Below are 27426 nucleotides of genomic sequence, written 5' to 3'. Positions count from 1 at the left end.
AGAACAGTCATTTCTTGGTATTTTTGACTTGAAAAGTGAAACTGTTAGTTGCTCAGTCATGGCCGACTCTTTGTGACCCCATGGACAGTAGCCCATCAGGCTCCTCTGTCCATGGAATTCTCCAGGCAAGAATAGTGGAGTGAGGGCCATTCCCTTCTCTAGGGGATCTTCCCAACTAGGGATCGAACCTGGGTCTCCCTCATTGCAGGCAGATTCTATACCAGCTGAGGCACCAGGGAAGCCCATTTTACCTTAGCTGACAGGAAATAACAGTGGTAGACAAAGTTGAGTCTCCAGCTATTTAGCAAGCAGAATTTCTCTAATATTCGATGCTAGGAATTAATTGCCTTCCTGGTTAAAATGCAAACATTTAAACTCCAAAGTTTATATTACTATGGATTTTTTTCCTATGCTTTATTATGTAAAAGCTATTTTTCTTGAAAGTGACTGTTTTATAACATGTAATCATTGCACATCATAGATGATATATACATATATTCTAATTGCTTTACTTCATCTGTAACATTTTAAAAATAAGCACTTTTTTCTTCATTGCAATGAATAATTAGTGTGTAATGCTAGAGATGTATGCAGATGACTATATTCTTTGAGACTTTTCACCAAATGATTTAATATGTATTCTGCCTTAATATAAACAGAACCAAAAATACACAGCTCTTTTAATTTCACTTTGTAATACTTTTTACCCATGCTGCTGCTGCTAAGTCACTTCAGTCGTGTCCGACTCTGTGTGACCCCATGGACGGCAGCCGACCAGGCTCCCTGTCCCTGGGATTCTCCAGGCAAGAACACAGGAGTGAGTTGCCATTGCCTTCTCCAATGCATGAAAGCGGAAAGTGAAAGTGAAGTCGCTCAGTCGTGTCCGACTCCTAGCGACCCCATGGACTGCAGCCCACCAGGCTCCTCTGCCCATGGGATTCTCCAGGCAAGAGTACCGGAGTGGGGTGCCATTGAGGCATGTGTCAAGTCTTCACTGCCCTCTGACAAACACTGAATGTGTAAGTTTGAAACTGTTATATCAAGTAGAACACTGTTTAGGGTAATTTAGTATCTACTAACTTATATGCAAGCATTCACTATGTCATTTGACACCAAGTTCTAGTAAATAATTCTAAAGAGTGTTTGAAGGATTGCAAGGGCAGGAAAATAGTATGGAAACCGAATTGTGCTTAGGGCTGGTGAGAGAAGGAGTGGAGAGGTGACTGTGAAAGGCAGAGTTGAAAGCCAGGACTCTGCGGGTAGAGCGAGGGAGGGACAGCACAGAAAGTTTAATGGGGCCAGTCAGAGCTTTGGAATCAGGTGCTTCTGGGCTTGAAATTTAGTTACCTAACCCTGATCAAAATATCTACCTCAGGGCCTCAGGGTCTTCCTCTACAAAAAGAATTATCGTTACTTTATGAGTATGGAATGAGAGGATGCTATAGACAACAATAACCATTGCTTACTGAGTGTACCATTCACCGCGTTCTATGCTAGATATTCATGCACATGCTGGATATTTTAAGGCACGTGAACTACATAGAACATTCTTATTCTGTCCTTTCTAATATCTCCTCTAGGATAATGTCTAAGAAAGGAATGTAATGTCAGTTACTAGATACAGGATGGATAAACCACAAGGCCTTACTGTATAGCATAGAGAACTATATTCAATATCCTGTCATAACCAGAATGGGAAAGAATATAAAAAGAATGTCTCTATATGTATAAGTGAGTCTATATGCCCAGTGATTGGCACAACACTGTAAATCAATTATATTTCAATTAAAAAAAAAAGGAATACAATGTGCAAGATACATGGACGATAACAATATAATTAATTTTTAAAATTGAATCTATTTCTAATGAGTCATTAAAAATGATGGTTCTTTTTTTTACTTTTTATTATTTTAATTGGAGGTTAATTACTTTACAATATTGTATTGGAAAATGATGGTTCTCAACCAGATAACAAAGACAGTAGAGTAGAAAGAGCAGTGGCAGCGGCGTTAGCAGCCCACTCTGCTTCTGAAAGACTTGGAGGGAAGTTCTGGGGGCACTCCGACCACCAGCCCCACCCTGTCCTGAGCCCAGTCGTGTCCACCACAGGGCTCTGTATGTGAGAAGGGTTTTCAGGAAGGCTGCAGGCAGTCCTGTTGGGAGCCACTCTGGAGAGCATCAAGGTGACAAACTTGGCCTTGTATCAGAGCTTTAGTATCTGAAGGGTAGATGCTGAAGGGACACTTGGCAGTGGTCCTGACCCAGCCTCTCTCAGGTCTGAGTATTAGGGAGAAAGAGGCTTGTGAATAACACCTCAAAGAACTATTTTCCTGAAAAGCTTTCTGAAGTGATGCAATATGATATTCCCTTTGAATTCCTCTAAGAGGTTTATATAAGAAGGGGAGTGAAGTCGTTCTCTCCCACTCCCCAGATCTCTGCCTGGCTTTGGCAGTTTGAGAAATCCCAAAGTCCCTGATATAGCAGCCCTCAGGAAGCAAACGGGAGAAGTTAAATACAAGGTAGATGCCATGTGATAATTACCAGGCTCCTCAGAAAACACAAATGGTTGGCCCTCTGTAGCCATGAGCTCTGCAGTCATGGACTCAATCAACCACATATCAAAAAATATTCAGGGAAAAATATTTCCAAAGTTCTAGAAAGCAAATTTGAATAGGTTGCCTACCAGCTACTATTTGCATGGCATATACATTGTATCAACTCTTATGAGTCACCTAGAGACAATTTAATGTAAATGGGGGATGTGTATAGGTTATATGCAAATATGCCATTTTATAGAAAGAACTTGGGCACCCGAGAATTTTGGTATGCTCAGGAGTCCCGGAGCTAACCTCCCCTGCGGATACGAAGGGATGAGGACGTCTGTATAAGGTGTTGCTAAGAATGCACAGAAATAATAGAGGGGACTTAGCAAAGAGATGGGAGCCTATAGTATAGCTGAAGGGGAGAGAAAGTAAAACCACAGTTAGAACTGGTACCCTTTTGTGGGATATTTCTTAGAAATATTCTTGTATTGATACAGACACAGCATAATGGGAGAAAAATTAAAATACTGTAGTCTTATATGCTTATTGAATAAAGCAGGTAACAAATTAATAGGTACAATATGATCCCATTTTTGTTAGAGAATGTGTCTGTTGAGAGAAAGAGACATAATTCAGAAAGAATACTTATTAAAATATTAACAAGGACTCCTAAAAAAGATGTCTTTTTCTTCTCATGGCTTTCTAAATTCAACCACTTCCTTGACAAATTTGTTTACATGATGATCGTTACTATTAAGGCAGTCACTTACTCACACATGAATTCATCTTCCTGCTCATTTGGATTATGTATGAATTGGAGTTTGCTATGCATAGACTTATGGGCTTCCCAGGTGGTGCTAGTGCTAAATAATTCACCTGCCAATGCAGGAGATTTAAGAGATGTGGGTTTGATCCCTGGGTCAGGAAGATGCCCTGGAGGAGGGCATGGCAACCCACTCCAGTATCTTTGCCTGGAGAATCCCATGGACAGAGGAGCCTGGCAGGCTATGGCCCATAGGGTTGCAAACAGTTGGATGCAACTGAGCATGTACATATATCTCTAGTGGTTGACATCATGGCAAATAATAAAATGTCAAAGTATCTTTCCTTACTAAATTATACATACAGTTGAATATATATATATAAATGTTTGCTGGTTTTACATTTTTCCACATACACAAAAAGTGTCACTTATGGAATTACCCCAAATATTTAATTCCACAAATCTTTTAAGAAATAGCTAAGTTTCAGTATTGTGCATCGAACCACTGGGACAACCCAGAGGGGTGGTATGGGGAGGGAGGAGGGAGGAGGGTTCAGGATGGGGAACGCATGTATACCTGTGGTGGATTCATTTTGATATATGGCAAAACCAATACAATATTGTAAAGTTAAAAAAAAAAAAAACAAAAGAAATAGCTAAGTTTCAGAGATACTAAGAAAGATAAAACTTTTTCTTTGTCCTCAAGAAGTTTTCAGTGTACTAAAAGAAAAAAATAATTATGTAGGACTGAACAAGAGATGGTAAATGTGGTATAAGAGTCAGGGAGGAAAGAGTGGTTCACAGAGTCCATATTTGAGGGGAACCTCAAAGTTGGCAGAAAAGGGCAGGAGGGTGAACAGCCTCATGAGCTCAGTCACAGAGGTCACAGGGATTATTCAGGGAGTGACAAGCTGTGTAATGTGACTGGAGAATATGACTAAGTGTGGGGCAGTGGAAGGGCATGAGCAAGCAAATGTTCCTGACTTATTTTTGTTAAAGGTGCTGAAAGGTGCAAAAGACATTAAATGTAGGAAGAATTGCTTTTTCAATAGATGGTGCTGGAATAATTAGCATTCATAGGCAAAAGAAAAGTGAACTTTAACCTAAAATACACACTTTATTCAAAAGTCAACTCAAAATGAATAATGGACTTAGATGTAAAATATAAAACTATAAAATATTTGGGCTTCCCTGGTGGCTCAGAGGGTAAAGTGTCTGCCGGCAATGTAGGAGACCTGGGTTCGATCCCTGGGTCAGGAAGATCCCCTGGAGAAGGAAATGGCAACCCACTCCAGTACTCTTGCCTGGAAAATCCCATGGACAGAGAAGCCTGGTAGACTACAGTCCATGGGATCGCAAAGAGTCAGACACGACTGAGTGACTCACTTTCTATGGGAGAAAATCTTTAGAAAGTGCTAGGTGAAGAGTTCTTAGACTTTCCACCAAATATGCAGTCTATAAGAGAAAAACAACTGATGAATTGGACCTCATCAAGATTAAAAACTTTTACTTGTGAAAGACCCTGAGAAAAGGATGGAAAGTCAAGCTACAGACTTGGAGAAAATATTTGCAAACCACATATCTGACAAAGGTTATTGATAATATATAAAGAATCTCAAAAGTCAATAGTAAACATAAGTAAAAATGTAGACTCTCTAATTAGAAAATGAACAAAGACACACAGACATATTTCACCAAAGAAGATATGTAGATAGTAAATAAGCACATGAAAAGAAATTTGCATCATTAGCTACTGCTGCTGCTACTGCTAAGTCGCTTCAGTCGTGTCCGATTCTGTGCGACCCCATAGACGGCAGCCCACCAGGCTCCTCCGTCCCTGGGATTCTCCAGGCAAGAACACTGGAGTGGACTGCCATTTCCTTCTCCAATGCATGAAAGTGAAAAGTGAAAGTGAAGTCGCTCAGTCGTGTCCAACTCTTAGCGACCCCATGGACTGCAGCCCACCAGGCTCCTCCGTCCATGGGATTTTCCAGGCAAGAGTACTGGAGTGGGGTGCCATTCATTCTCTGATCATTAGCTACTAGATACATGCAAATTAAAACCACAGTGAGCTATCACTCATTACTTGTCAAATGAACTAAAATTAAAAAGTGATATTTTTATTTGATAAAATAAAAATGATACCAAATGCTGGCAGAGATGCAGCGAAACTAGCACAAATATTGCATTGGGAGTGTAAAATGGTGTGGAAAAAGAGTATGACAATTTCTTTGGAAAACTATACGCTGGGACGACCCAGAGGGATGGTATGGGGAGGGAGGAGGGAGGAGGGTTCAGGATGGGGAACACATGTATACCTGTGGCAGATTCATTTTGATATATGGCAAAACCAATACAATATTGTAAAGTTAAATAAAATAAAATTAAAAAAAGAAAAAACTATATGTGGCATTACCATATACCCCTGTAATTACATCTTGAGCATCTCTCTTAGAGAAATTACAACTTATATTTACACGAAAATCTATACATCAGCGTTCAGAACAGCTTTGTATTGCAGTAGTCCCCAGTCAGAAACAACCCAAATGTCCTTTAATTGGTAAATAGTTAAACTTTCATACCTCCCTGCCGTGACTACTACTCAGCAGCGAAAACAAACTGTTGATACATGCAGCTACTTGGATGGATCTCTCGTGAGATGTATAGTAAAAGAAAAAAGCCAACCTCAAAATGTTACAAACTGTATGATTCCATTTATATAACATTTGAAATGACAAAATTATAGAGGTAGTGAATATATTAAGCATTGCCAGAGTTGGGCGTGGAGTGTTAGAGTGGGAAGAGTGACTGTGGCTTTACTCCGACAGCACCAGGAATCATTGTGATGGAATGGCCTAGACCTTGGTTGATTGTGGTGATCACACAAACCTATACATGTGATATAAATGTACAGAACTAAATATACGCATACATAAGAACACGTGTAAAACGAGAAATCCTAATAAGGTCAGTGAATTGTACCAATGTTAATTTCCTGATTATGATATTGTCAATAGTCAGGCAAAGTGTTACCATTTTAGGAAAAGTGGTTGAAGGGTATTTGAATTCTCTCTATATTGTTTCTTCTAACTGCTTGTGAATCTACGATTATCTCAAAACAAAAAAAATTTTAAAGGTATATAAGGATGATACTGCTCCAGAGACAACTTTGGAAAATTACTGAGTCAAATTTGAAGGGCTGTGAATGCCACACTTAGGATTTTGGATATTATCCAGTAGGTAGTAAGGAACATTTGGAAAAAATTATGTAGGAGAGCAATAAAAATGAGTAGTTTTTGACACTTTAGATAGAAATTTGAATGATTTAATTGAAAAGCGCAAGACGGGCAGATAGGAAGCTATTATATTAGCCAAAGTTATGAGGCCTTTCACCAGAGACACAGTTATGGGACACAGAGGAGAAGATGGATTGAAGAGACAGACGACTGCCCAAGTGAAACTGACAAAACTTGGGGATTAACTGGACTTGTGAGTGAGGAAGAGAGTGATGTCATTAGTATCTTCTGAGATGACAGTGGAGGGAAACCTGGTTTAAAAGGGCCTAGGAGGCATCCTAAAGGGGCTCTTTCTTTTTTAATTGGAGTATAATTGCTTTGGGCTTCCCTGGTGGCTCAGAAAGTAGTGTGGCATCTTTGTCTCTGTCTTGGATAACTTGCTGTTTGGGAAGCCAGCAGCATGTGGTAAAGAACATCAAGCACACATGTGGCTAACACCTGAGACCTCCTCCAACAGCCAGAGAGAAGTGAGGCCAGATGAGCATCTGAGTCAACTCAGAAAGGACTCGGGCAGCCCCAGTCAATCCCTGGATCAGGAAGATCCCCTGGAGAAAGGAATGGCTATCCATTCCACTACTCTTGCCTGGAGAATTCCATGGATAGAGGAGCCTGGTGGGCTACAGTCCATGGGGTTGCAAAGAGTCGGTCACAACTGAGTCACTAACTGTTAACTTACTCTTGTAATTGCTTTACAATCTTGTGTTGATTTCTGCCGTACAATGTGAATTCAGCTATAAGTATACATGTATCCCCTTCATCTTCAGCTTCCCTCCCACCCTCCCTGACATCTCAGGGGCTCTTCAATAATCAGGTAAAATTACAGGTTTAAAGGGCTCCCCTGGTGGCTTAGTGATAAAGAATCTGCCTGCCATCTGGAGACCTGGGTTCAATCCCTAGGTTGGGAAGATCCCCTGGAGGAGGGCATGGCAAACCAATCCAGTATTCTTTCCTGGAGAATCCCCATGGACAGAGCAGCCTGGTGGGTCCACAGGGTCACAAAGACTCAGACACGACTGAACATGCACACACAGGTTTAGAGCTTAGGAAAGAAGCTAGAGTTTGAGGAAATAATTGAGATGCAAGCTTCAAGTAGGTAATAAATGAAAATCTGTAGATCCATAAGATCATTTTGAGTGTATACATCAAGAAGAGATGAGGTCACATCATGGAACTCCAGTAAATAAATATTTTCAGGGGAAGAATGGCAATGAAGGAAAATGAGAGAGTGGTTAAAGAAAACAAGGGACTTAAAAGGCAGAGCTCAAGAAGCAAAAGGGAGGTGTCAAGAAAGAGAAAGAAGTTAATAGAGTTGCTGTCTAAGTGCTCAGGAGAGGACAGCCCATTGGATCACTGGACTGAACAATCAGGAGTCTTCTGGTGCCCTTTGAACAAAGCAGCATTGGTCAAGGTAGAATCCATATTGCAAAGGATTAAGTGGTGAGAAGGAGGCGATGAACAGAGAGCAGGAAATATGCCAAGTTTGCTAAAGTGTGGAGGTGATAGCAAGAGAAGAAAAAATTGATGCTTTATAAAAGCTGAGTTGAAGACTTTTTTTTTTAAGATTTTGGAGTTGAGGATCCAGTGGGTAAGACAACCCACTGGAAAGGTAAGCAAAGAATCAAGTGAGCAAGCTACAGAGGAGATGGGAAAGGATGGAATCAAGAGGGAAATGTAGGGTTTGCCGTAGAAAAAAAGAGAGGATCGGATGTTCAGATTGTATACTACAAAGGAATTAGAGAGCTGAATATAATATAAATTAACTTTAATATAATTTGTGCTTTGTACTTATTTTTTTTTCAGTTTTTCAAAGGAGATTTTATAATGTTTACAATAGATTAGACTATGATAAAGTTATCAGGTAAGGAAAACGAGGGAAAGAAAAGCTTATTAGAGAAAACAAGATGGAGTCAGGGATAATGTTAGGAGGCAAAACAAATGCCATAAAGTCTTGGGCTCTTGCTGTAAGCTAGCCACAATTTGAAAATTGGTTCATAAGCACTTTGAAAGCTGTATTTTCCTATTCCTATAGCATCAAGAACAGTGAGTGGCACACAGTGGCTATTTTGGGAAACATCTTCCCTTTATGAAATAATGCTGCCAATTACTACAGATTTTCCATATTTCATTGTGAAGCTGAAAAATGGTAAGAAAAAATACAAAGTGACTGGACAAGAGATGAATCATACTTACAATCTCATTGTAAGTGGGGTCAGTACATTTTGGAACAGATTTTGTTTTCCTCCTCCGGGCTTCACTGGGATACGGTAAAAGATAAAATTCAACATGTGCGCTGGGCGTGGAGCCATCTGGGAGATGCTGCAGAGAAAAATGGTTATAAATATTAATGTGCGCAGCTATCAAAGAAAACAAATACATGGCTACTAAATATCTAGACCAAAGACAGGATCGAGATTTATTACAGTCACTGTTTACCAGAAAAGAAGAGAACAATCAAAAGAAATACATCACGGCTCCAAAGGAATCCCAAAATACAGTTTAAAGGAGTAAAACAGTCCATCTTAAATTAAGCACTGTTTCAGAGAGCTACATTTAAAACTCCAGTAAGTATGAGTTACTTTAGTTTTTTGTAGTAAAAATGAAATTTGCATTTTTGACAGAAATGGTCAAGAGATGAATATAAGCCACTGGCTGAGATAGGACCTGAGTGCCTCAGGGGACTGTACACCACTTGAAAATTAAAAAAAAAAAATTTCAAGTTTAACACCTAAAATAAGATGTAGCACTTAATGACATGTATATTGCATAATATCATATTTTCATATTTACATAATACAATTATGTAAAGTTTAAAAATAAAATTAAAAAAAAAAATAAAATATCAATTAGACCTACTTACAAGATTTTAAGATAGTTTTAATAATTTTATTATCTGAGTCAGGGGTCCCCAGCCTCTGAGACCTAATGCCTGATGATGTGAGGTAGAGCTGATGTAATAATAATAGAAATAAAGTCCACAATAAATGTGATGTGCATGAATCATCCTAAAACCACCCCCCACTCCAGTCCATGGAAAGACTGTCCTCCATAAAACCAGTCCTTGGTGCCAAAAATGTTGGGGAGCACTGATCTAAATTATCCTAAAATATATTGGATGATCCTTTTAAAATTGTGTTCTGTGGCGCTCCCAAAGTTGTGTGAGTTCCAGCCTGATGGGTGGATCAATGCTCTCCAGCCTTCCTCCCCCCAAACTTCCCCAACGGCTTCAGAACGTCTCCCTTTTTCAACCTTTTTTCTTATGAATATTTTTATTTCTTAATAAATTTGAAGACAGAGTATACTTTTAAAAGTTTGGAAACAACTGTACTTCAGAGAAATGGGTTCTATCTTTGTAACCAAATGGAGAGAAAATTGTACTAAAAGCTGTGCCTATCTCGCTTGATAAAATGAGAAATGTTTGTGTAATTTACATTTAAAGAGGATGATTTGAAAGTCACAATTGAGGAGTTTAAATGCTTATCTTGGTGAATACATCCTAACTACTAAATCAGTAGTTTTCAACAAATTCTGTGAATGACAGTGACAATCACACATGAACATCCAGTGCCACCCCCAAGGTCATTAGCTTGAATTTTACATCGTTCTTTGGCAGTTAGAAAAGCATATTGGAAAGGAAGGAGAGTAAGGAAATGTGATATACATTATTATAGGACTAACTTCTATTCTGTTCTAATTTACATAGTAAAAATCATGTCATCAGGAGAATCTGGGTCTTTATTATTATTCACAAATTAGATAAAATACATCTGGACACATGCACATGTCCAAATGCTAAGATCATCAAAACTGCTGCTTTGGATGGTGCTCAAGGTACCTTGCTCCACTCAAAACCCTCCCCCAGGAGGAGCTCTGGAATTTGTCAATGACACAATGGACTTTTCTGTGACACAGAAAAACATTGCTATTAATATTTGAGAGAGCTGATTTTGTGTGTGTGTGAGAGACAGAGAAAGAGAGAGAAATGAAGGCAGTAAAGTGTTTCTGCTCTGTGTAATTGTCTCTTTCCTACCACTGGGCTTGAGCATTCCATACCTATAATCACTGTATGTGTCATCTTAGTGGTGACATCTTAGAATTGTGGTTCTGGGAGGGGCTTTTTGGTTGCAGTCTGGGCCCCCAAATTTCTCAACCGTGTGGCTTTTGGTAGATAACTTCTCTGTGGATCGGTTTCCTAACCTCTTAAATGGAGATAAAGGTGGTGTTGATCTCAAAGGATTCAAAAGATTAAATAAAATAAACCATGTAATGTGAGTATAGTGCCTGAAAGAGTAAGATCCAATATATGCTTCCTACTATTTTTATTTTCTATAAATTGAATAAGAATACACTATATGCACTGATTGGACTAGATAGCCCTAATGTACTCTGACATTTGAGAGCAGGATTTCTCAACATTGACACTATTGGCATTTGGGGCCAAGTGAGTCTTTGTTGTAGGGAGCTGTTGTGTGCACAGAGGATACTTTAACAGCATCACTGACCTTTACCTACCAGCCTGCAGCAATACCATCCTGCTAGTTGTGACAGCAAAGATGTCCCCAGACATTGTTAAATGACCCCTGGGGGGCAAAGCTGACCCCAATTGAAAACCACTGATATTGATGACTCCCAAATTGGAATCTGTAATTCAGCCTTCAGATTCCAGTCTAGTGACCTATGAAGAGCTCTACAAGTAGGTTACACTCTAACCAAAATTCATCTTCACTTTCCTCATTACTCCAAAATCGATTTCTTTTTCAGCCTGTTGAAATTGTATTAAATGATACAGTTTCATTTCTCCAGTATCTCCCTTGTCACTGATTTTCAAATCCAAGTATGTACCAAGATCAACATCCTCCCTTTTTGCTTTAGTTCATCTGCCACCATAGATCTTTATTCCCTACCTTATAATTAGATTTCAGTTCCTTTTTTGTGTCCCAGTCTTCCCACTTCATTCCCTCATTTATTCTGTTTATCACTGTTGTATTTAACCTTCTTGGAAACTGTTTTGACTGTGTCACTTTCCTTCTCAGAACATTTCAAGGATTCCCCACAGAGGGATAAGCTCCCAATCAGAGAACAGAAAAAGGATTTTGTATACCAGCTTTCACCAGGCATTTACTAATTAAAGGTTTGGGCTTCTGTTTCCAATTAGTGTCTTTGACAAGATCTTTGAATATCCTATTGTTTTCAGAATAATAGAACAATTTAAGTCAGGGATGCATTTGATTTGAGCAGCACAGTTAGTCTGTCCTTAGCAGCTGTAAATATGCAGACATGGATTTCTCAAGTCTTTAAGAAAATCCTTTTTCCCCCTAAATAATACACCTAGAATGCAGGAGACCCTGGTTTGATTCCTGGATAGGGAAGATCTGCTGGAGAAGGGATAGGCCACCCACTCCAGTATTTTGGGGCTTCCCTTGTGGCTCAGCTGGTAAAGAATCCACCTGCAATGTGAGAGACCTGGGTTCCATTCCTGGATTGGGAAGATCTCCTGGAGCAGGGAAAGGCTACCCACTCCAGTATTCTGGCCTGGAGAATTCCATGGACTGTATAGTCCATGGGGTTGCAAAGAGACGGACATGACCGAGCAACTTTCACTTTCACTTTTTTCCCGTAGCAGTTGTCTTATCAACACTTTTCCCTTGCTCCTCTTACTGGGACTGTAACCTGCCCCTTAAAGATCTCATCTGATATGTTAAAGAAATCACTAGGTGTCTTTTCATCAACACTTCTCATTTCACCCTTATGTTTATATGAACTAAATTTTTATTTTAAAATGACTAAATAACTCCTACTTGTCTGTCTTACCCCAGGATTGTATTCTGGTTGTGTTTTAGACCTTCACAAAGACTTAACACTTTGAAGAGTGATAAGGCTTGGGGTTAGAGTTCTTAGACTGAGGTTCAGTCTAAACAATGAGACGTTTCCTTGTATCACCCAGAGGACGTTCTTATTCATGGTGGGCTAAGGTCAAGGAACACTACCACAGTCTTCTAGAATTCTGCCTGATGTTCTTACTGTGCTCAGAAGATGATGTGAAGTCATCCAAATTTCATTTTGTTGCCTAGACCAATTCTGAATTTTTATATTCTAGATTTCCCGTTAAACTGCTTATTATTTTTCAAAGTTCAATAAATAGTTTTATATGTGTGTTAGTTTCCTTATGAGATAAGAAATCATTTAAAAGGAAAATCCATGTCTTCTTGTTCCTCTCTTCCCCTACCCCTGCATTTGCTTTGGATTTTGCTGCATTGGTTATTTTATCCTGCTAACCTAACCCCAACCCTCATTTCCTTCTTCTAAGCGTTCAGTATGTTTCTGAATCACCAATTAAAAATTTTAAATCCTCACTTGAGATTGGGCTTTTCTTTACCTTATTCGTGTCTTTCTTTTCACAGCTGTCTTCCTCAATAGCATTCTTTTCCTTCATAGAAGCTCTAACCCTAACACAGTACTTGGCACTTAGTCAATACTCAAGAAATGAAGCAAAATGAAGTGGAAGTCACTCAGTTGTGTCTGACTCTTCATGACCCCATGGACTATACAGTCCATGGTATTCTCCAGGCCAGAATACTGGAGTGGGTAGCTGCTCCTTTCTCCAGGGGATTTTCTGAATCCAGGGATCAAACCCAGGTCTCCCTCATTGCGGGCAGATTCTTTACCAGCTGAGCGTCCAAATACTCAATAAGCAGCTATCAAATGACTGAGTAAATAAGCTATATATTTATAGTGCCTGGCTCTTTGAAAGTTATTCATAAATATTTGCTGAATCATTATTTATAATGCAATATAAAAACCAGTTTGTTCCACAGTTTGTTGTGATCCACACAAAGGCTTTTGCGTCATCAAGAAAACAAGTAGATTTTTTCTGGAATTCCCTTGTTTTCTCTATGATCCAACCAACGAATGTTGGCAATTTGATCTCCGATTCCTCTGCCTTTTCTAAGCCCAGCTTGTATACCTGGAAGCTCTTGACTCAAGTATTGCTGAAGCCTAGCTTGAAGGATTTTGAGCATAACCTTACTAGGATGGGAAGTGAGCACAACTGACTGGTAATTTGAACATTCTTTAGGACTGCCCTTTTTTGGAATTGGGATGAAAACTGACCTTTTCCAGAGGATGAGATCATTGGATAGCATCACTGATTCAATGGACATGAACTTGGGTGAACTCCAGGAGATGGTAAGGGACAGGGAGGTCTGGCCTGCAGTCCATGAGGTTGTAAAGTCAGACATGACTTAGCAACAGAACAACAACATAAAAACCAGAAGTCTTCCTAACTTCCTAAGATATAAGTAGTTTCTGTTACCTACTGCAACATTTCTTACTGTGCTGCTAAGTTGCTTCAGTCATGTTCGACTCTGTGCAACCCCATAGACGGCAGCCCACTAGGCTCCTCTGTCCCTGGGATTCTCCAGGCAAGAACACTGGAGTGGGTTTCCATTTCCTTCTCCAATGCATGAAAGTGAAAAGTGAAAGTGAAGTCGCTCAGTAGTGCCCGACTCCCAGTGACCCCATGGACTGCAGCCCACCAGGCTCCTCCATCCATGGGATTCTCCAGGCAAGAGTACTGTAACCAAGCAATAAAAAGCCCACTGGATGGACTTAAGAGTCTGTCATAAACAGTGAAGTAAGTCAGAGAAAGGAAAACAATATTGTATATTAACATGTGTGCATATGTGTGGAATCCAGGAAAATGGTATGGATGAACCTATGTGGAAGGCAGAGATAGAGACACAGACGTAGGGAATGGATGTGTGGACACAGGGGACGAGGTGGTGGGCTGAATTGGGAGACTGGGATTGACATATGTGTGCTGCCAAGTGTAAAACAGATAGCTATTGGGAAGCAGCTATACAGCACAGGGAGCTCTGCTCCATGCTCTATGATGACATAGAGGGGTGGGATGGTGGGTTGGGAGGGAGGTCCAATATAGAGGGGATATGTGAATATTTTTAGCTCTTCCTTGAGAGTCCCTTGAACTGCAAGGAGATCAAACTAGTCAATCCTAAAGGAAATCAATCCTGAATATTCACTGGAGGGACTGATGCTGAGGCTGAAGCTCCAATAATTTGGCCACCTGATGTGAAGAGCCGACTCATTAAAAGACCCTGATGCTGAGAGAGACTGAAGGCGGGAGGAGAAGGGGACGACAGAGGATGAGATGGTTGGATGGCATCACTGATTCAATGGACAGGAGTTTGACCAAACTCCAGGAAGCCTGGCATGCTGCTGTCCATGGGGTCGCAAAGAGTTGGACATGACTGAGCGACTGAACAACATAACTGATTCACTTGGTTGTTCAGCAGAAATTAACACAACACTATAAAGAAACTATCCCAGTTAAAAAAAGAGAAAAAAAGCCGACTGCAGGGTAAAATAGATGTATCTTGGGGTCTGCTTCCCAGGTCTGTCCTAGGTGTTTACCCTGAACGCAAAGCTGTCTGAAGGCAAGCTGTCTGAAGGCATCTCTCTGCTAGAGCTGATCTTTTCATGCACACCGCTGCATCAGGAACTTATGCATTAAGGTCTGTTTGTTATGTTCAGTATCTTAATGTAGCCGCTCAGTTGGCTATATCCCGACCCAGGGATGGAACCCAGGTCTCCTGCATTGCAGGCAGATTCTTTACCATCTGAATAGTCTCTTAATGCTTCACTTCAAAAACTTTGACTTCATCTAATCTCTCAGATCCTGTTAGACAATTAGATCCTTATGACCCTTTCTTACTCCTTTTTTGCTCCAACTGGAGCTAGACTGTATTTGTAACATAACTACTTGCACTCTGTCTCAGAATGAGTCCTTGGTCACCATTCTTCTCACTCAGAGGCTTGATCTCTAATTGCTGTCCTTTTCCTGAGATCTTGTTTACTCTTCTGTGATAGTCCTCTCAACCCTCCGGACTTTACTAACTCATTAAAAATCTCCTTGACAATAAGCACAGCAGGTTATTTAAGTCTGCTTCTAGGAGCTAATGATTATCCAACAATTTCTTGGGGACCTAATAAATGGCGGAGTGTGAACTAAAGTCATATTTTTGCGCTACATTCCTATGCCCTCTCACAACCACCAATAAGTTTTCCTCTCCATGTCCTGCTGTGTGGAGTACATGGAAGAAACAGAAAGAGGTACATTCAGTTTAATTGGAGGAGTGCCTTATGGGGGACTTTGTGTGGGGGCAGGGAGATGGCCCCACATTAGCAGCAAGCACTCCCTGCAGAGGAAATAAATATGTCTCACACGTATTTACTATTTTTTCAAATATATGTAGGCACTTTTGTTAACACAATTTTATTATTTAAAAGCACTGCTGCATTTATAGTAGTTTTAAACACTTTTTGTATTTCTTAGATATATCAGATAGCAAAAGGACTTCAGTGGCATCTGAGAAATCAGAAACTTTTTTGCTTGTTTAAAAAGAGGCTCCTCTAGTTGAAAAGATTAGAAACAAAAGTCTTAGGATACTCTTAGCATTCACTGGTGGAAGAGACTTCTCAACTGAAGAGTGAAATATAGGGGATTCTCGTTTTAAATTAGAAAAATTAATATATATATATATATATATATAAACATATACATTAGTAAATCTTTATTCACAATGTGTACTTAGTTGCTCAGTCATGTCCTACTCTTTGCAGGCCTGTGGACAGAAGCCCATTAGGCTCCTCTGTCCATGGGGATTCTCCAGGCAAGAATACTGGAGTGGTTTGCCATGCCCTCCTCCAGGGGAATTTCCCAACCCAGGGATTGAGCCCATGTCTCCCACATTGCAGGTGGATTCTTTACCATCTGAGCCACCAGGGAAGCCCAGTGCCACCTGGGTAGCCCTGTTAATAGTTAAATATGCCAAATTTCTGTCTTCATTTCTTGCCTTAGGTTGCACACAGCCTTTCAAATGGTTTTCAGTGTTACTTTTGTATTTTTTGTGATCAGTGGATGAAAGTATCTTGAAAATATAATTTATCAGAATTGAAAAATTAGTAAGCAGTAGTAAGTTGGTGTAGAAAGAAAACGAAATATAAACTGTTTGTTAAGTAAATAAAACCATCTTCACATTGTAGGGTATGCCAGCAACTCTTCATATGAGTATATGAAAAAAGACTTTTATCTTTCATACACAGTAATAATAATAAGAGCTACCACATCGTGAATATTTAGTTCATTTAAAGCACTCTCTTAAAATAATCGTTGAGCTGGTATTGTCTTTATTTTATTCAAGATTTTTCAATGTACAGGCTATGCTTTTATCCACTATCTTGTAAGGTCTCTACAGAGAATGCAAAGGAAACTGACAGATTCAAATTAAGAGCACTTCTAGATCAAATTTTCTTAGTTATGTGATGAACGTACATGGTTTAAAAATATCAGACTCTTTGGAAGTGTCTGTAGATTAACTCAAAGTTTAATTGTATTTAATAGGTTATTATCTTTTTGATGAATAATTTATGAGAATTTTCCATCAAGTTTTTTTTTTTTTAACTTAAATGTTTCCAATCATAGGGTAATATAGGCATTGGTAGAATTCAACTGACAACGATTAAAACAAGATAGGACTATCAAAACCTGAGGTCTATGCCAGAAACAAAACAATGTAATAAAAAAGTATTTCCCTCATTTATGTGCCTGCCAAATGGCAATTTTGAAATTCAGGCTGGCCATCATGAAGAGGGTGTTTTTATAAAATGACAATGTACAATAAAAGTACAGGAGTACAATAAAAATGCTTGTGATGTATGGTTTGCTGTATGCCTCAAAGAAATGGTGGAATGGTTTTTCCAGTCTTTGTGTTAATTTGTGTAGAATGGGATGATTTCAGGTCTTCGTGAATTCAATTCGAATGGTCTTCTGCTTCATTTCACATCAATTTAAGCCTTGAATAGAGCTTATCATCAATAGGTGATTTCCAATAATTAAAAAAAAAATCAAACTACCATATGTCTAGCACTTTGGATGTTCTGAGAGAGGACACAGAAAAGTGATCAAAATAGTTTCTGCCTTCAAAGCAATAACAAACTCATTGGCATGATCATCTTGTATCATATATATATATATATATATATATATATATTAAAATTTTTAATCCTCTACTTAATATAGTTAGCAACCAGACAGAAGTCACAGTCTAGTAGATAGAAATTCTTTTCTGACTCAGTACCTATGGATTGAATTGCTTTTAAAAGTTCAGAATTCTAACTAGGACTCCAGACTTTCACTGGAGTATCTTGTGAAGCTTGAAAAGTTTTTCCATTTCTCAGTCTTAATAACATGTAACAAGTAAGGCATTAACCTTATTTACTTTTTACAATCTACCTAATAGATAATACTGAAGAACTATTTGAGTTAACTGGTAATTAAATTTTTTTTTTTTTTACAGTTGCATTGAACCACTGTAGATGATTTCCAATTTCCAAAGCCTTAGCTTCTATTTACAGTGCTGAGAAATCGAAATACAAGAGACAGACTATGTTTTGTTAGTGATTGCTGAGGAATTGTGATGAACAGATAAATACTGGAAGGTTAGCTTTGATGATGTTATATTTGATAGATGGGAAAAAAAAGATGAATTATGAAAAGCAGAAACTAGTAATTTAGAGGTAAAATGTAACAGTTTTTTTTTTTATCCATATACCTCAAATATTTGCCTTGATCATGTCCAACTAAACAGTTATGGCTAATATGCTAGATCAGATCATCGGGACTGAGTTATGACCGGCTGGAATGATGAACTATATCTAACAAAGTTAAAAACAATAGACTGAATGTCAAATTCTTCTTTTGGGCCTGGAAAACTCATTCTGCAAATCCAGGGTATGAAATTCTTTTTGCTTTCCTCCACTGGAATAGGCATTTTTCTTTTGTTGCTGAAGGGGATATGCCGTCTGCAGAAATCTAAATTGACATTCCTTTTTATTTTCCAATTCTTTAACATGTTCCCCTGTCTTCAGCTTTGGTTATTTCTTACCTACATTTTTTTTTTTTTTTGTTCTCCTACTTGCCAAGTGTTGTTTTTCTCTAGCTCTTTCACAATTTTTTCCCACTATCTTTGGTTTTTAGCAGTTTGAGAACAATATATAAATGCATGCTTTTGTTTGAGCTTTTCCTTTTGGTACTCAATAAGGTACTTAAATTTATAAATGTATGCTTTTCACTAAACTTTGTACATTTCTGGCAATTATTTCTTCAAATATTTTTCTGCCTCAAACTCTTACTTCTGTCTTTGGAGTCCAGAAACAAATGTGACCTAATGTTAGATCTTTGAGTATTTTCCCACAGACCTTTAAAATTCTATTCTTCTTTTTCTAATATTTTTTCTCCATGTTCTTTAAATTGGATAATTTCCCTTGATCTATCTTCTGGTTTACTGACTCTCCCATCATTTCCATTCTTCTCTTGAGTGCAAGATTTTTAATTTTAGATATTTTATATTTAAGTCCTTAAATTTATACTGGTACTTAAAAAATGAAGCTTAGGTTTAGGGTTAGGGTTAGGATTAGACCATTAATAGAACAATATCAATATAGCATTATATTAATTTTAGGGGTACAACATAATGATTTGATTATGATGCCTAATTTACACCCATGACCACACAGAGTTAAATTCTTTTCTTATGATAGCAAAAACTTTTAAAATATACTCTCCCCAGCTTTCAAATATACAATACAGTATTATTAACTATAGTCAGCATGCTGTACGCTGTATCCTCAGTTATTTATGTATTTTATAACTGATAGATTATACTTTTTGATTCCCTTTTTCCATTTCACCCCTTCCCTGATCTCTGGCAGTCATCAGTCTATTATCTATTATCTATAAGCTTGGTTTCATTTTTGTCTAGATTCCACATACAAATGAAATCTTGTGGTATTTTCTTTGTTTGCCTGACTTGTTTTGCTAAGCACGGTGCCCTTAAAGTCCATCCATGATGTCACCAAAGACAAGATTTTCTTCTTTTTATGGATGAATAATATTCCATTGTATGACTATACACTTTCTTTATTCATTCATCCATTGATGGACACTTAAGTTGCCCCCACATCTTGTCTACAGCCAATAATGCTGCAGTAAACATGGAGGTACACATATAATTTTGAATTAGCATTTTCATTTTCTTTGAATAAATATTCAGAAGTAAAATTGCTAGATCACATGGTAGTTCTATTTTCAATTTCTTCAGGAAACTTCATATTTTTTCATAAGGGAAAATAACAATTTACATTTCCACCAACAGTGGATGAGGGTCCACTTTTCTATACATCTTTGCCAACACCTGTTATTTCTTGTCTTTTTTTTTTTTTATAATAGCCATTCTATTTGTGAAGTGATATCTCACCATGGTTTTGATTAGTATTTTCCTGATGATTAGTGATGTGCAATACCTTTTCAATTACTTATTGGCCATCTGTATATTTTCTTTGGGAAAATGTCTTTTCAGATCATCTGTCCAGTTTTTAATTTGCTTGTTTGGTTTTCTTGCTGAATTAAATGAGGTCTCTGTATTTTAGATATTCGTCTTTTACTAGATATCTGATTTGTTAATCATGTATCTTACTCCCATTCAGTAAGCTGCCTTCTCATTTTGTTGATGATGGCTTTCCATGATGTGTGGAAGCTTTGTAGGTTGATATAGTCTCACTTGTTTATTTCTCCTTTTGTTGCCTTTATTTTTGGTATCAAATCCAAAAATCATCAGAAAGATCAATCTCAGGGAGCCTTTTTCCAGTTTTTTTTTTTTTTTTGCCTAGGTGTTTTATGGTTTCAAGTCTTACATTCAAGTCCTTAATCAATTTTGACTTAAGATTTGTGTATGGTATAAGATGGGCTCCCCTGGTGGCTCAGGTAAAGAATCCACCTGCCAACGGAGGAGACTCAGGTTCGATCCATGGGTTGGGAAGATTCCCTGGAGAAGGAAATGGCAATCCACTCCACTATTTTTTGCCTGCACAGAGAAGTCTGGCAGGCTACGGCCCATGGGGTCACAAAAGAGACAGACACAACGTAGCGACTAAATAAAAGCAACAAGTATAAGATAGTGACCCAGTTCCTTTTTTTTTTTTTTTTTTAAAGCATGTAGCTGTCCAGTTTTCCAAGCACTGTTATTAAAGAGACTGTTTTCCCCTATTGTATGTTTTAGGCTCATAGGCCATAAATTTGTTCTTTCTCAAGACTGCTTTGGCTATTTGGGGTCTTTTATGGTTCCATACAAATTTTAAGATTGTTTCTTCTGTTTCTTTGGAAAGGCCATTGGGATATTGATAGAAAACTGATTCATATTGAGATGACTCAGAGGGATGGTACGGGGAGGGAGGAGGGAGGGGGTTCAGGATGGGGAACACGTGTATACCTGTGGCGAATTCATGTTGATGTATGGCAAAACCAATACAATATTGTAAAGTAATTAACCTCCAATTAAAATAAATAAATTTATATTAAAAAATATTGAGTGAATCTGTAGACCACTTTGGGTAGTATGGACATTTAATGTTAATTCTTCCAATTCATGAGTATGGAATATTTTCCATTTACTTTTAATTCTTCAAATTTATTTTGGTATCTTATGACTTTTCTGTGAACAGGTCTTTCATCTCCTTGGTTAAATTTATTCCTAGGTATTTAATTCTTTTAAATGCAGTTATACTTGGAATTGTTATCTTAATTTCTCTTTCTGATTGCTCATTATTACTATAATGCAGGTGATTTATATATATATATGTATATATATGTATTTTCTGCTTTTTGGAAGTTTGCTTTATGCCATTTTGCTTTTAGGAAAAACCTACATTATCACCTGTTTTTGCTAACTGAACAAAATCCAGAGAATTTTCGCTTTTACAAGGAAAGGTGAAAAGTGAAAACAGCCTTCAGTGTTTTTTGGGGGCAACAATCTGTTAATAGCAGTGCTCTCATTGCTCAAGGTAGCATGAACCCTGAACAGTGAGACATGCTGCCAAGCTCATTCCCCAAGAACAACACTTAGAACTTCAGTATCAAGCTGCTATAGCTCTGAACTGTCTGTGAGCATGTATGCTTTATCTTGATTTATTCTGTGAATTTGTTAGCAAAATGCAGCTGAAGGTAATTGCTTTTTCATTTTCACCATTTTGGCTTACTAAAGATTTCATAGGAATGCCCTATTTTTAGATAGGGAGGGAAATGTAGTGATTTTGTATCCTGCAATTTTACTGAATTCATTTATTAATTCTAATAACTGTTTGAGAAGTGGTCAGGGTTTTCTATATGTAATATCATGTCATCTATAAACAGGGACATTTTTATACCTTCCTTTCCAATTTGGATGCCTTTAATTTCTTCTTCTGACCTAACTGAATAAGAGTGGTGAGAGTGGGTATCCTTGTCTTGTTCTTGATTTTTGAGGAGAAGCTCTAAGATTTTTACCATTGAGTACAATGTTAGCTGCCCTCCCCCTGCTCCTGCCCCCCCCGCCCCCCCCCCCCCACAGTCCCTTTCATGGATCACAGCCTTGTCGTGGTGAAGGGGCTTGTGTAACTCAATGAAGCTATGAGCCATGCCATGCAGAGCCACCCAAGATGGACAGGTCATAGTGAAGAATTCTGACAAAATATGGTCCGCTGGAGGAAGAAATGGCAAGCCACTCTAATATTCTTGCCACGAGAACCCTATGGACAATATGAAAAGGCAAAAAGATATGATGCTGAAAATTGAGGCCCCAAGGTGGAAGGTGTCCAGTATGCTACTGGGGAGGAACGGAGGGAAATTACTAATAGCTCTAGAAGGAATGAAGGCTGAGCCGAAGAAGAAACAAGGCCCAGTTGCAGATGTATCTGGTGGTGAAAGTAAAGTCCAATGATGTTAAGAACCATATTGCATAGAAATGTGGAATGTTAGGTCCATGAATCAAGGTAAATTGGATGTGGTCAAGTGGGAGATGGCAAGAGTGAATATTAACATCCTAGGAATCAGTGAACTTGTAGGGAAGGGAATGGGTGAATTTAATTCAGATGGCCCTTATATCTGCTACTGTGGGTAAGAATCCCTTAGAAGAAATGGAGTAGCCCTCAGTGTCAACAAAAGAGCCCAAAATGCAGTACTTGGGTGCAATCTCAAAAACCACAGAATGATCTCAGTTCATTTCCAAGGCAAACCATTCAAAATCACAGTAGTCCAAGTCTATGATCCAACCACTGATGCTGAAGAAGCTGAAGTTGTATGGTTCTATGAAGACCTAAAAGGCCTTCTGGAAGTAACACTCAAAAAGATGTCCTTTTCATCACAGGGCATTGGAATGCCAAAGTCAAGATATACCTGGAGTTACAAGCAAGTTTGGCTTTGGAGTACAAAATGAAGCAGGGCAAAGGCTAACAGTTTTGTAAAGAGAATACACTGGTCACAGCAAACTCCTTTTCCCAACAACACAAATGGTCAATACTGAAATCAGATTGATTATATTCTTTGCAGTCAAAGATGGAAAGGCTCTATACAGTCAGCAAAAACAAGCCCTGGAGCTGATTGTGGCTCATATCATCAGCTCTGTATTGCAAAATTTAGGCTTGAATTGAAGAAAGTAGAGAAAACTACTAGGCCATTCAGGTATGACCTTAATTAAATTCCTTATAATTTTACATGGAGATGATGAATAGATTCAAGGAATTAGATTTGGTAGACAGAGTGCCTGAAGAACTATGGACAGAGGTTCATGATATTATACAGGAGGCAGTGACCCCATCCTAAAGAAAAAGTGATACAAAAAGGCAAAATGATTGCCCAAGGAGGCTTTATAAATAGCTGAGAAAAGAGAATCAAAAAGCAAGGGAGAAAGGGAAAGATATGCCCAACTGAATGCAGAGTTCCAGAGAATAGCAAGGAGAGATAAGAAGGCCTTCTTACATGAACAATGCAAAGAAATAAAGGAAAGCAATTTATTCAAGAAAATTAGAGATACCAAGGGAACTTTTCATGCAAAGATGGGCACAATAAACGACAGAAATGTTATGGGACTAATAGAAGCAGAAGATGCTAAGAAGAAGTGGGAAGAATATATGAAAGAACTGTACAAAAAAATGTCTTAATGACCCAGATAACCACGATGGTGTGATCACTCACCTAAAGCCAGACATCCTGGAATGTGAAGTCAAGTGGGCCTTAGTATGCATTACTAAGAACAAAGCTAGTGGAGGTGATGGAATTCCAGTTGAGCTATTTCAAATCTTGAAAGATGATGCTGTGAAAGTGCTGCACTCAATATGCCAGCAAATTTGGAAAACTCATCAGTGGCCACAAGACCGGAAAAGGTCAGTTTTCATTCCAATCCCAAAGAAAGACAATGCCAAAGAATGCTCAAACTACCACACAATTGCACTCATCTCACACGCTAGTAAAGTAATGCTCAAAATTCTCCAAGCCAGGCTTCAGCAATACATGAACCGTGAACTTCCAGATGTTCAAGCTGGTTTTAGAAAAGGCAGAGGAACCAGAGATCAAATTGCCAACATCCGCTGGGTCATCATAAAAGCAAGAGAATACCAGAAAAACATCTATTTCTGATTTATTGACTATGCCAACGCCTCTGACTGTGTGGACCACAACAAACTGTGGAAAATTCTTAGAGATGGGAATACCAGACCACCTTTCCTGTCTCCTGAGAAATCTGTATGCAGGTCAAGAAGTAATAGTTAGAACCAGACATGGAACAACAGACTGATTACAAATTGGGAAAGGAGTATGTCAAGGCTGTGAATTGTTACCCTACTTGTTTAACGTCTATGCAGAGCATATCATGCAAATGCCAGGCTGGATGAAGCACAAGCTGGAATCAAGATTGCTGGGAGAAATATCAATAACCTCATATGCAGATGATACCACCCTTTTGGCAGAAAACAAAGAAGAACTAAAGAGCCTCTTGATGAATGTGAAAGAGGAGAGTGAAAAAAAATGGCTTAAAACCCAACATTCAGAAAATGAAGATCATGGCATCTTGTCTCATCACTTCATGGCAAATAGATGAGGCAACAATGGAAACAGTGAGAGACTTCATTTTCTTGGACTCTAAGATCACTGCAGATGGTGACTGCAGCCATGAAATTAAAAGATGCTTGCTCCTTGGAAGAAAAGCTATGACTAACCTAGAGAGCATATTAAAAAGCAGAGACGTCACTTTGCCAACAAAGGTTTGTCTAGTTAAAGCTATGGTTTTTCCAGTAATCATGTATGGATATGAGAGTTGGACTATAAAGAAAGCTGAGCACTGAAGAATTGATGCTTTTGAACTGTGGTGTGGAGAAGACTCTTAAGAGTCCCTTGGACTGCAAGGAGATCAAACCAGTCAATCCTAAGGGAAATCAACCCCGAATATTCATTGGAAGGACTGATTGTGAAGCTGAAACTCCAGTACTTTGGCCACCTGTTGCAAAGAGTTGACCCATTGGAAAAGACCCTGATGGCAGAAAAGATTGAGGACAAGAGGAGTAGTGGGCAACAGAAGATGAAATAGTTGGAAGCATCATCAACTCAATCGATGTGATTTTGAGCAAACTCAGGGAGATAGTGAAGGACAGGGAAGCCTGGCCTGCTGCATCCATGAGGTTGGGAAGAGTCGGACAGGACTTAGCAACTGAACTACAACATAGTTTGTTTCCTTAAGAAACAATTGGTAATCTTTGAGGGTCAATTTTTTGGTTGAAAAGTCATGAAACAAAGTAAGTTATGTATATCTGGGCTGGGTACTCCTCACTGTTCATCGCTTTGCATCTCATTTATTCTTTGAAATGGGAAATGGATGTCATAATACGCCAACTCTGGAAGAACAATTTTTATTCATGGAATACAAGGCAAATATAATTGTTTGAATAATTATTATTAGAAAATTTCCCTTTAACAAGAAATTGTCATTCATTTACATAAAGTGAATCTAAGATGGAGCAATGACAAATTTCTTTTAAAGGTCTAGATTTTAAAAAACTGAAAAGAATTGAGAGCAGGAGAGAAGAAAACAAGTCTAGAAATGCAAGAGTAGAGGAATCCACGAATCGCCTATAAAAGGCAGATGCAGAAATCCCAACCCATACTGACAGAGTCAATGTCATGGAAGTTGCATCCAGGAATGTGGATTTTAAAAACAAGACCCCCCAGCCCCCGCCAGACTACAAATACATAGTAAAACTGTAAGAATTTTTAACAATAAAACATAATAAAATTTAATGTGTGTATTTAGTTCTTTTTGTTGTGTTTGACTACTACTCTCTCTTCCGTTGATTTCATACAGTAAGGATTTTCTGCCATTTTGTGTCTTAGGAAAGGACTAAAGAGCACTCCAGCTGAGATATATCCGACTTTCCTGGTCATTACTTGCTCTTCATATGAAATGACTTATTATTCTGTTACAGACTAAGGAGACTCTCCTGGTGTGAGCATATTCCATATCAGAAGGGGGTTTGGCATCCCTACTGATGCCATTACTGATGCTAATCAGTAATCCTTACTGATTATCTTAAGAGGCTTCTGGAACGTGATCACTCAGGAGCAGGTAGAAGAAAACAGTCTAGAAATGACACAACACTAGGGGAATCCACAAGACCAGGAGACACACAGCAATGCAAAGAGAGATCGCAGAAGTCAGTGGAAGAGAGCATTTTAATGTAGGCTACATGGGAAAACACTAGAAAGATTTAAAGACATATTTTAGCTGTAAATCATTTTTCTGTTTCTCGGTTATACAAACTGAACTATTATTTTTAAAAATCTTGGTCAGTTCTAAATAACTGCACTATTTTGTCAGTCTCTGTTCACTAGGATAAATCATATTGTGTGGCTTTGAAAGGGAAGAATTTTAGCAATTTTGTTTTAGGCTGTGAATTCACAAGAGGGAAGTAGTTCTGACAGCAAAGCTTCAAAGATTTAATATAAGATAAACAATTCTTTTCATCAAGCTTACTATCAAATATAACAGAACTGCAGGCAGAATAATTCATTTTAATATTAAAACAAAATCAAACACAACTTCTTTAGTCTGATTACTCAAGCATGTGAAAATACTGAAGGCGAAAAAAATAAATAACAATTAGTTACAACTTGAAATGAGCAAAGAAAATGTGTTGAGAATTTATAGATAGATTTTTTTGTCATTTGCATTATAGTGTCATCTCAGTCTTCAGATAAGCCAAAGAAAGAAAGTAGTCATTTAAAAGAAACTGTGAAAAATGCAAAGCGTGAGAACTTTGTTGTGATGATTTTGGGAAGGTGAGAGATTGTTGTCCACATTAGAAGTAACTTAACATTCTTTTATTTAACAAAGTATTCATTGAGCACCTATGATATACTTGACCCTGCTTTAGCCATGGGGTTATAACACTGATATAGGGCAGTGGAGGAAGGAAGTTTGGAAGTGCCAACCAACAGGGGTGTTTCCGCAATTTTATATATGGGAGTAGGAGAGGACCTCATGGGAAAAGGTGACAGTAAAAATAGCTGTTTAGCATATGTGAGATTGAACCACTGGGGAATTTGAACCATGGGCTTGGGGAAGAGCAGTCCAGGTATGCTGAGTAGTAGGTACAAATGCCCTGGGGCAGAAACATGCTTCAGTATTCAAGATATAGGAAGAAAATCATTGCAGCTGGAATGGAGTGATTTAGGGAGTCTGCCTGGGAAATCCCATGGAGAGAGGAGCCTGGCAGGCTACAGTCCACAGGGTTGTAAGAGTCTGACACGACTCTGGGACTGATTACAACAGGCGTGAGGTGAAGCTGGAGAGGTCAAGGGTGGTACTTGGCTATCATTGTAAGTAGAATGAGATTCCTTCTGCAGAGGAATATAGGATTTGACTTTTATTCTCAAAGGAATATTTTGGAT

At 38.4% G+C, this 27426-nt stretch overlaps 1 protein-coding gene across 4 annotated transcripts in view; it reads right to left on the bottom strand.

Moving 5' to 3' along the window:
- The window catches only part of PIK3C2G (phosphatidylinositol-4-phosphate 3-kinase catalytic subunit type 2 gamma), a 664807-nt gene that overhangs the window by 4330 nt on the left and 633051 nt on the right, over nt 1-27426 (bottom strand). For all 4 annotated transcript variants that reach the window (XM_027541447.1, XM_027541446.1, XM_027541448.1 and 1 more), the window contains one exon: nt 8793-8918. In XM_027541447.1, the coding sequence (XP_027397248.1) occupies nt 8793-8918 (126 nt within the window). The remainder of the gene's footprint in view (nt 1-8792; nt 8919-27426) is intronic.

Source organism: Bos indicus x Bos taurus, chromosome 5 (assembly GCF_003369695.1).
Source record: "Bos indicus x Bos taurus breed Angus x Brahman F1 hybrid chromosome 5, Bos_hybrid_MaternalHap_v2.0, whole genome shotgun sequence".
Taxonomy (NCBI): domain Eukaryota; kingdom Metazoa; phylum Chordata; class Mammalia; order Artiodactyla; family Bovidae; genus Bos; species Bos indicus x Bos taurus.
This window is presented reverse-complemented; position numbering and strand designations above follow the sequence as displayed.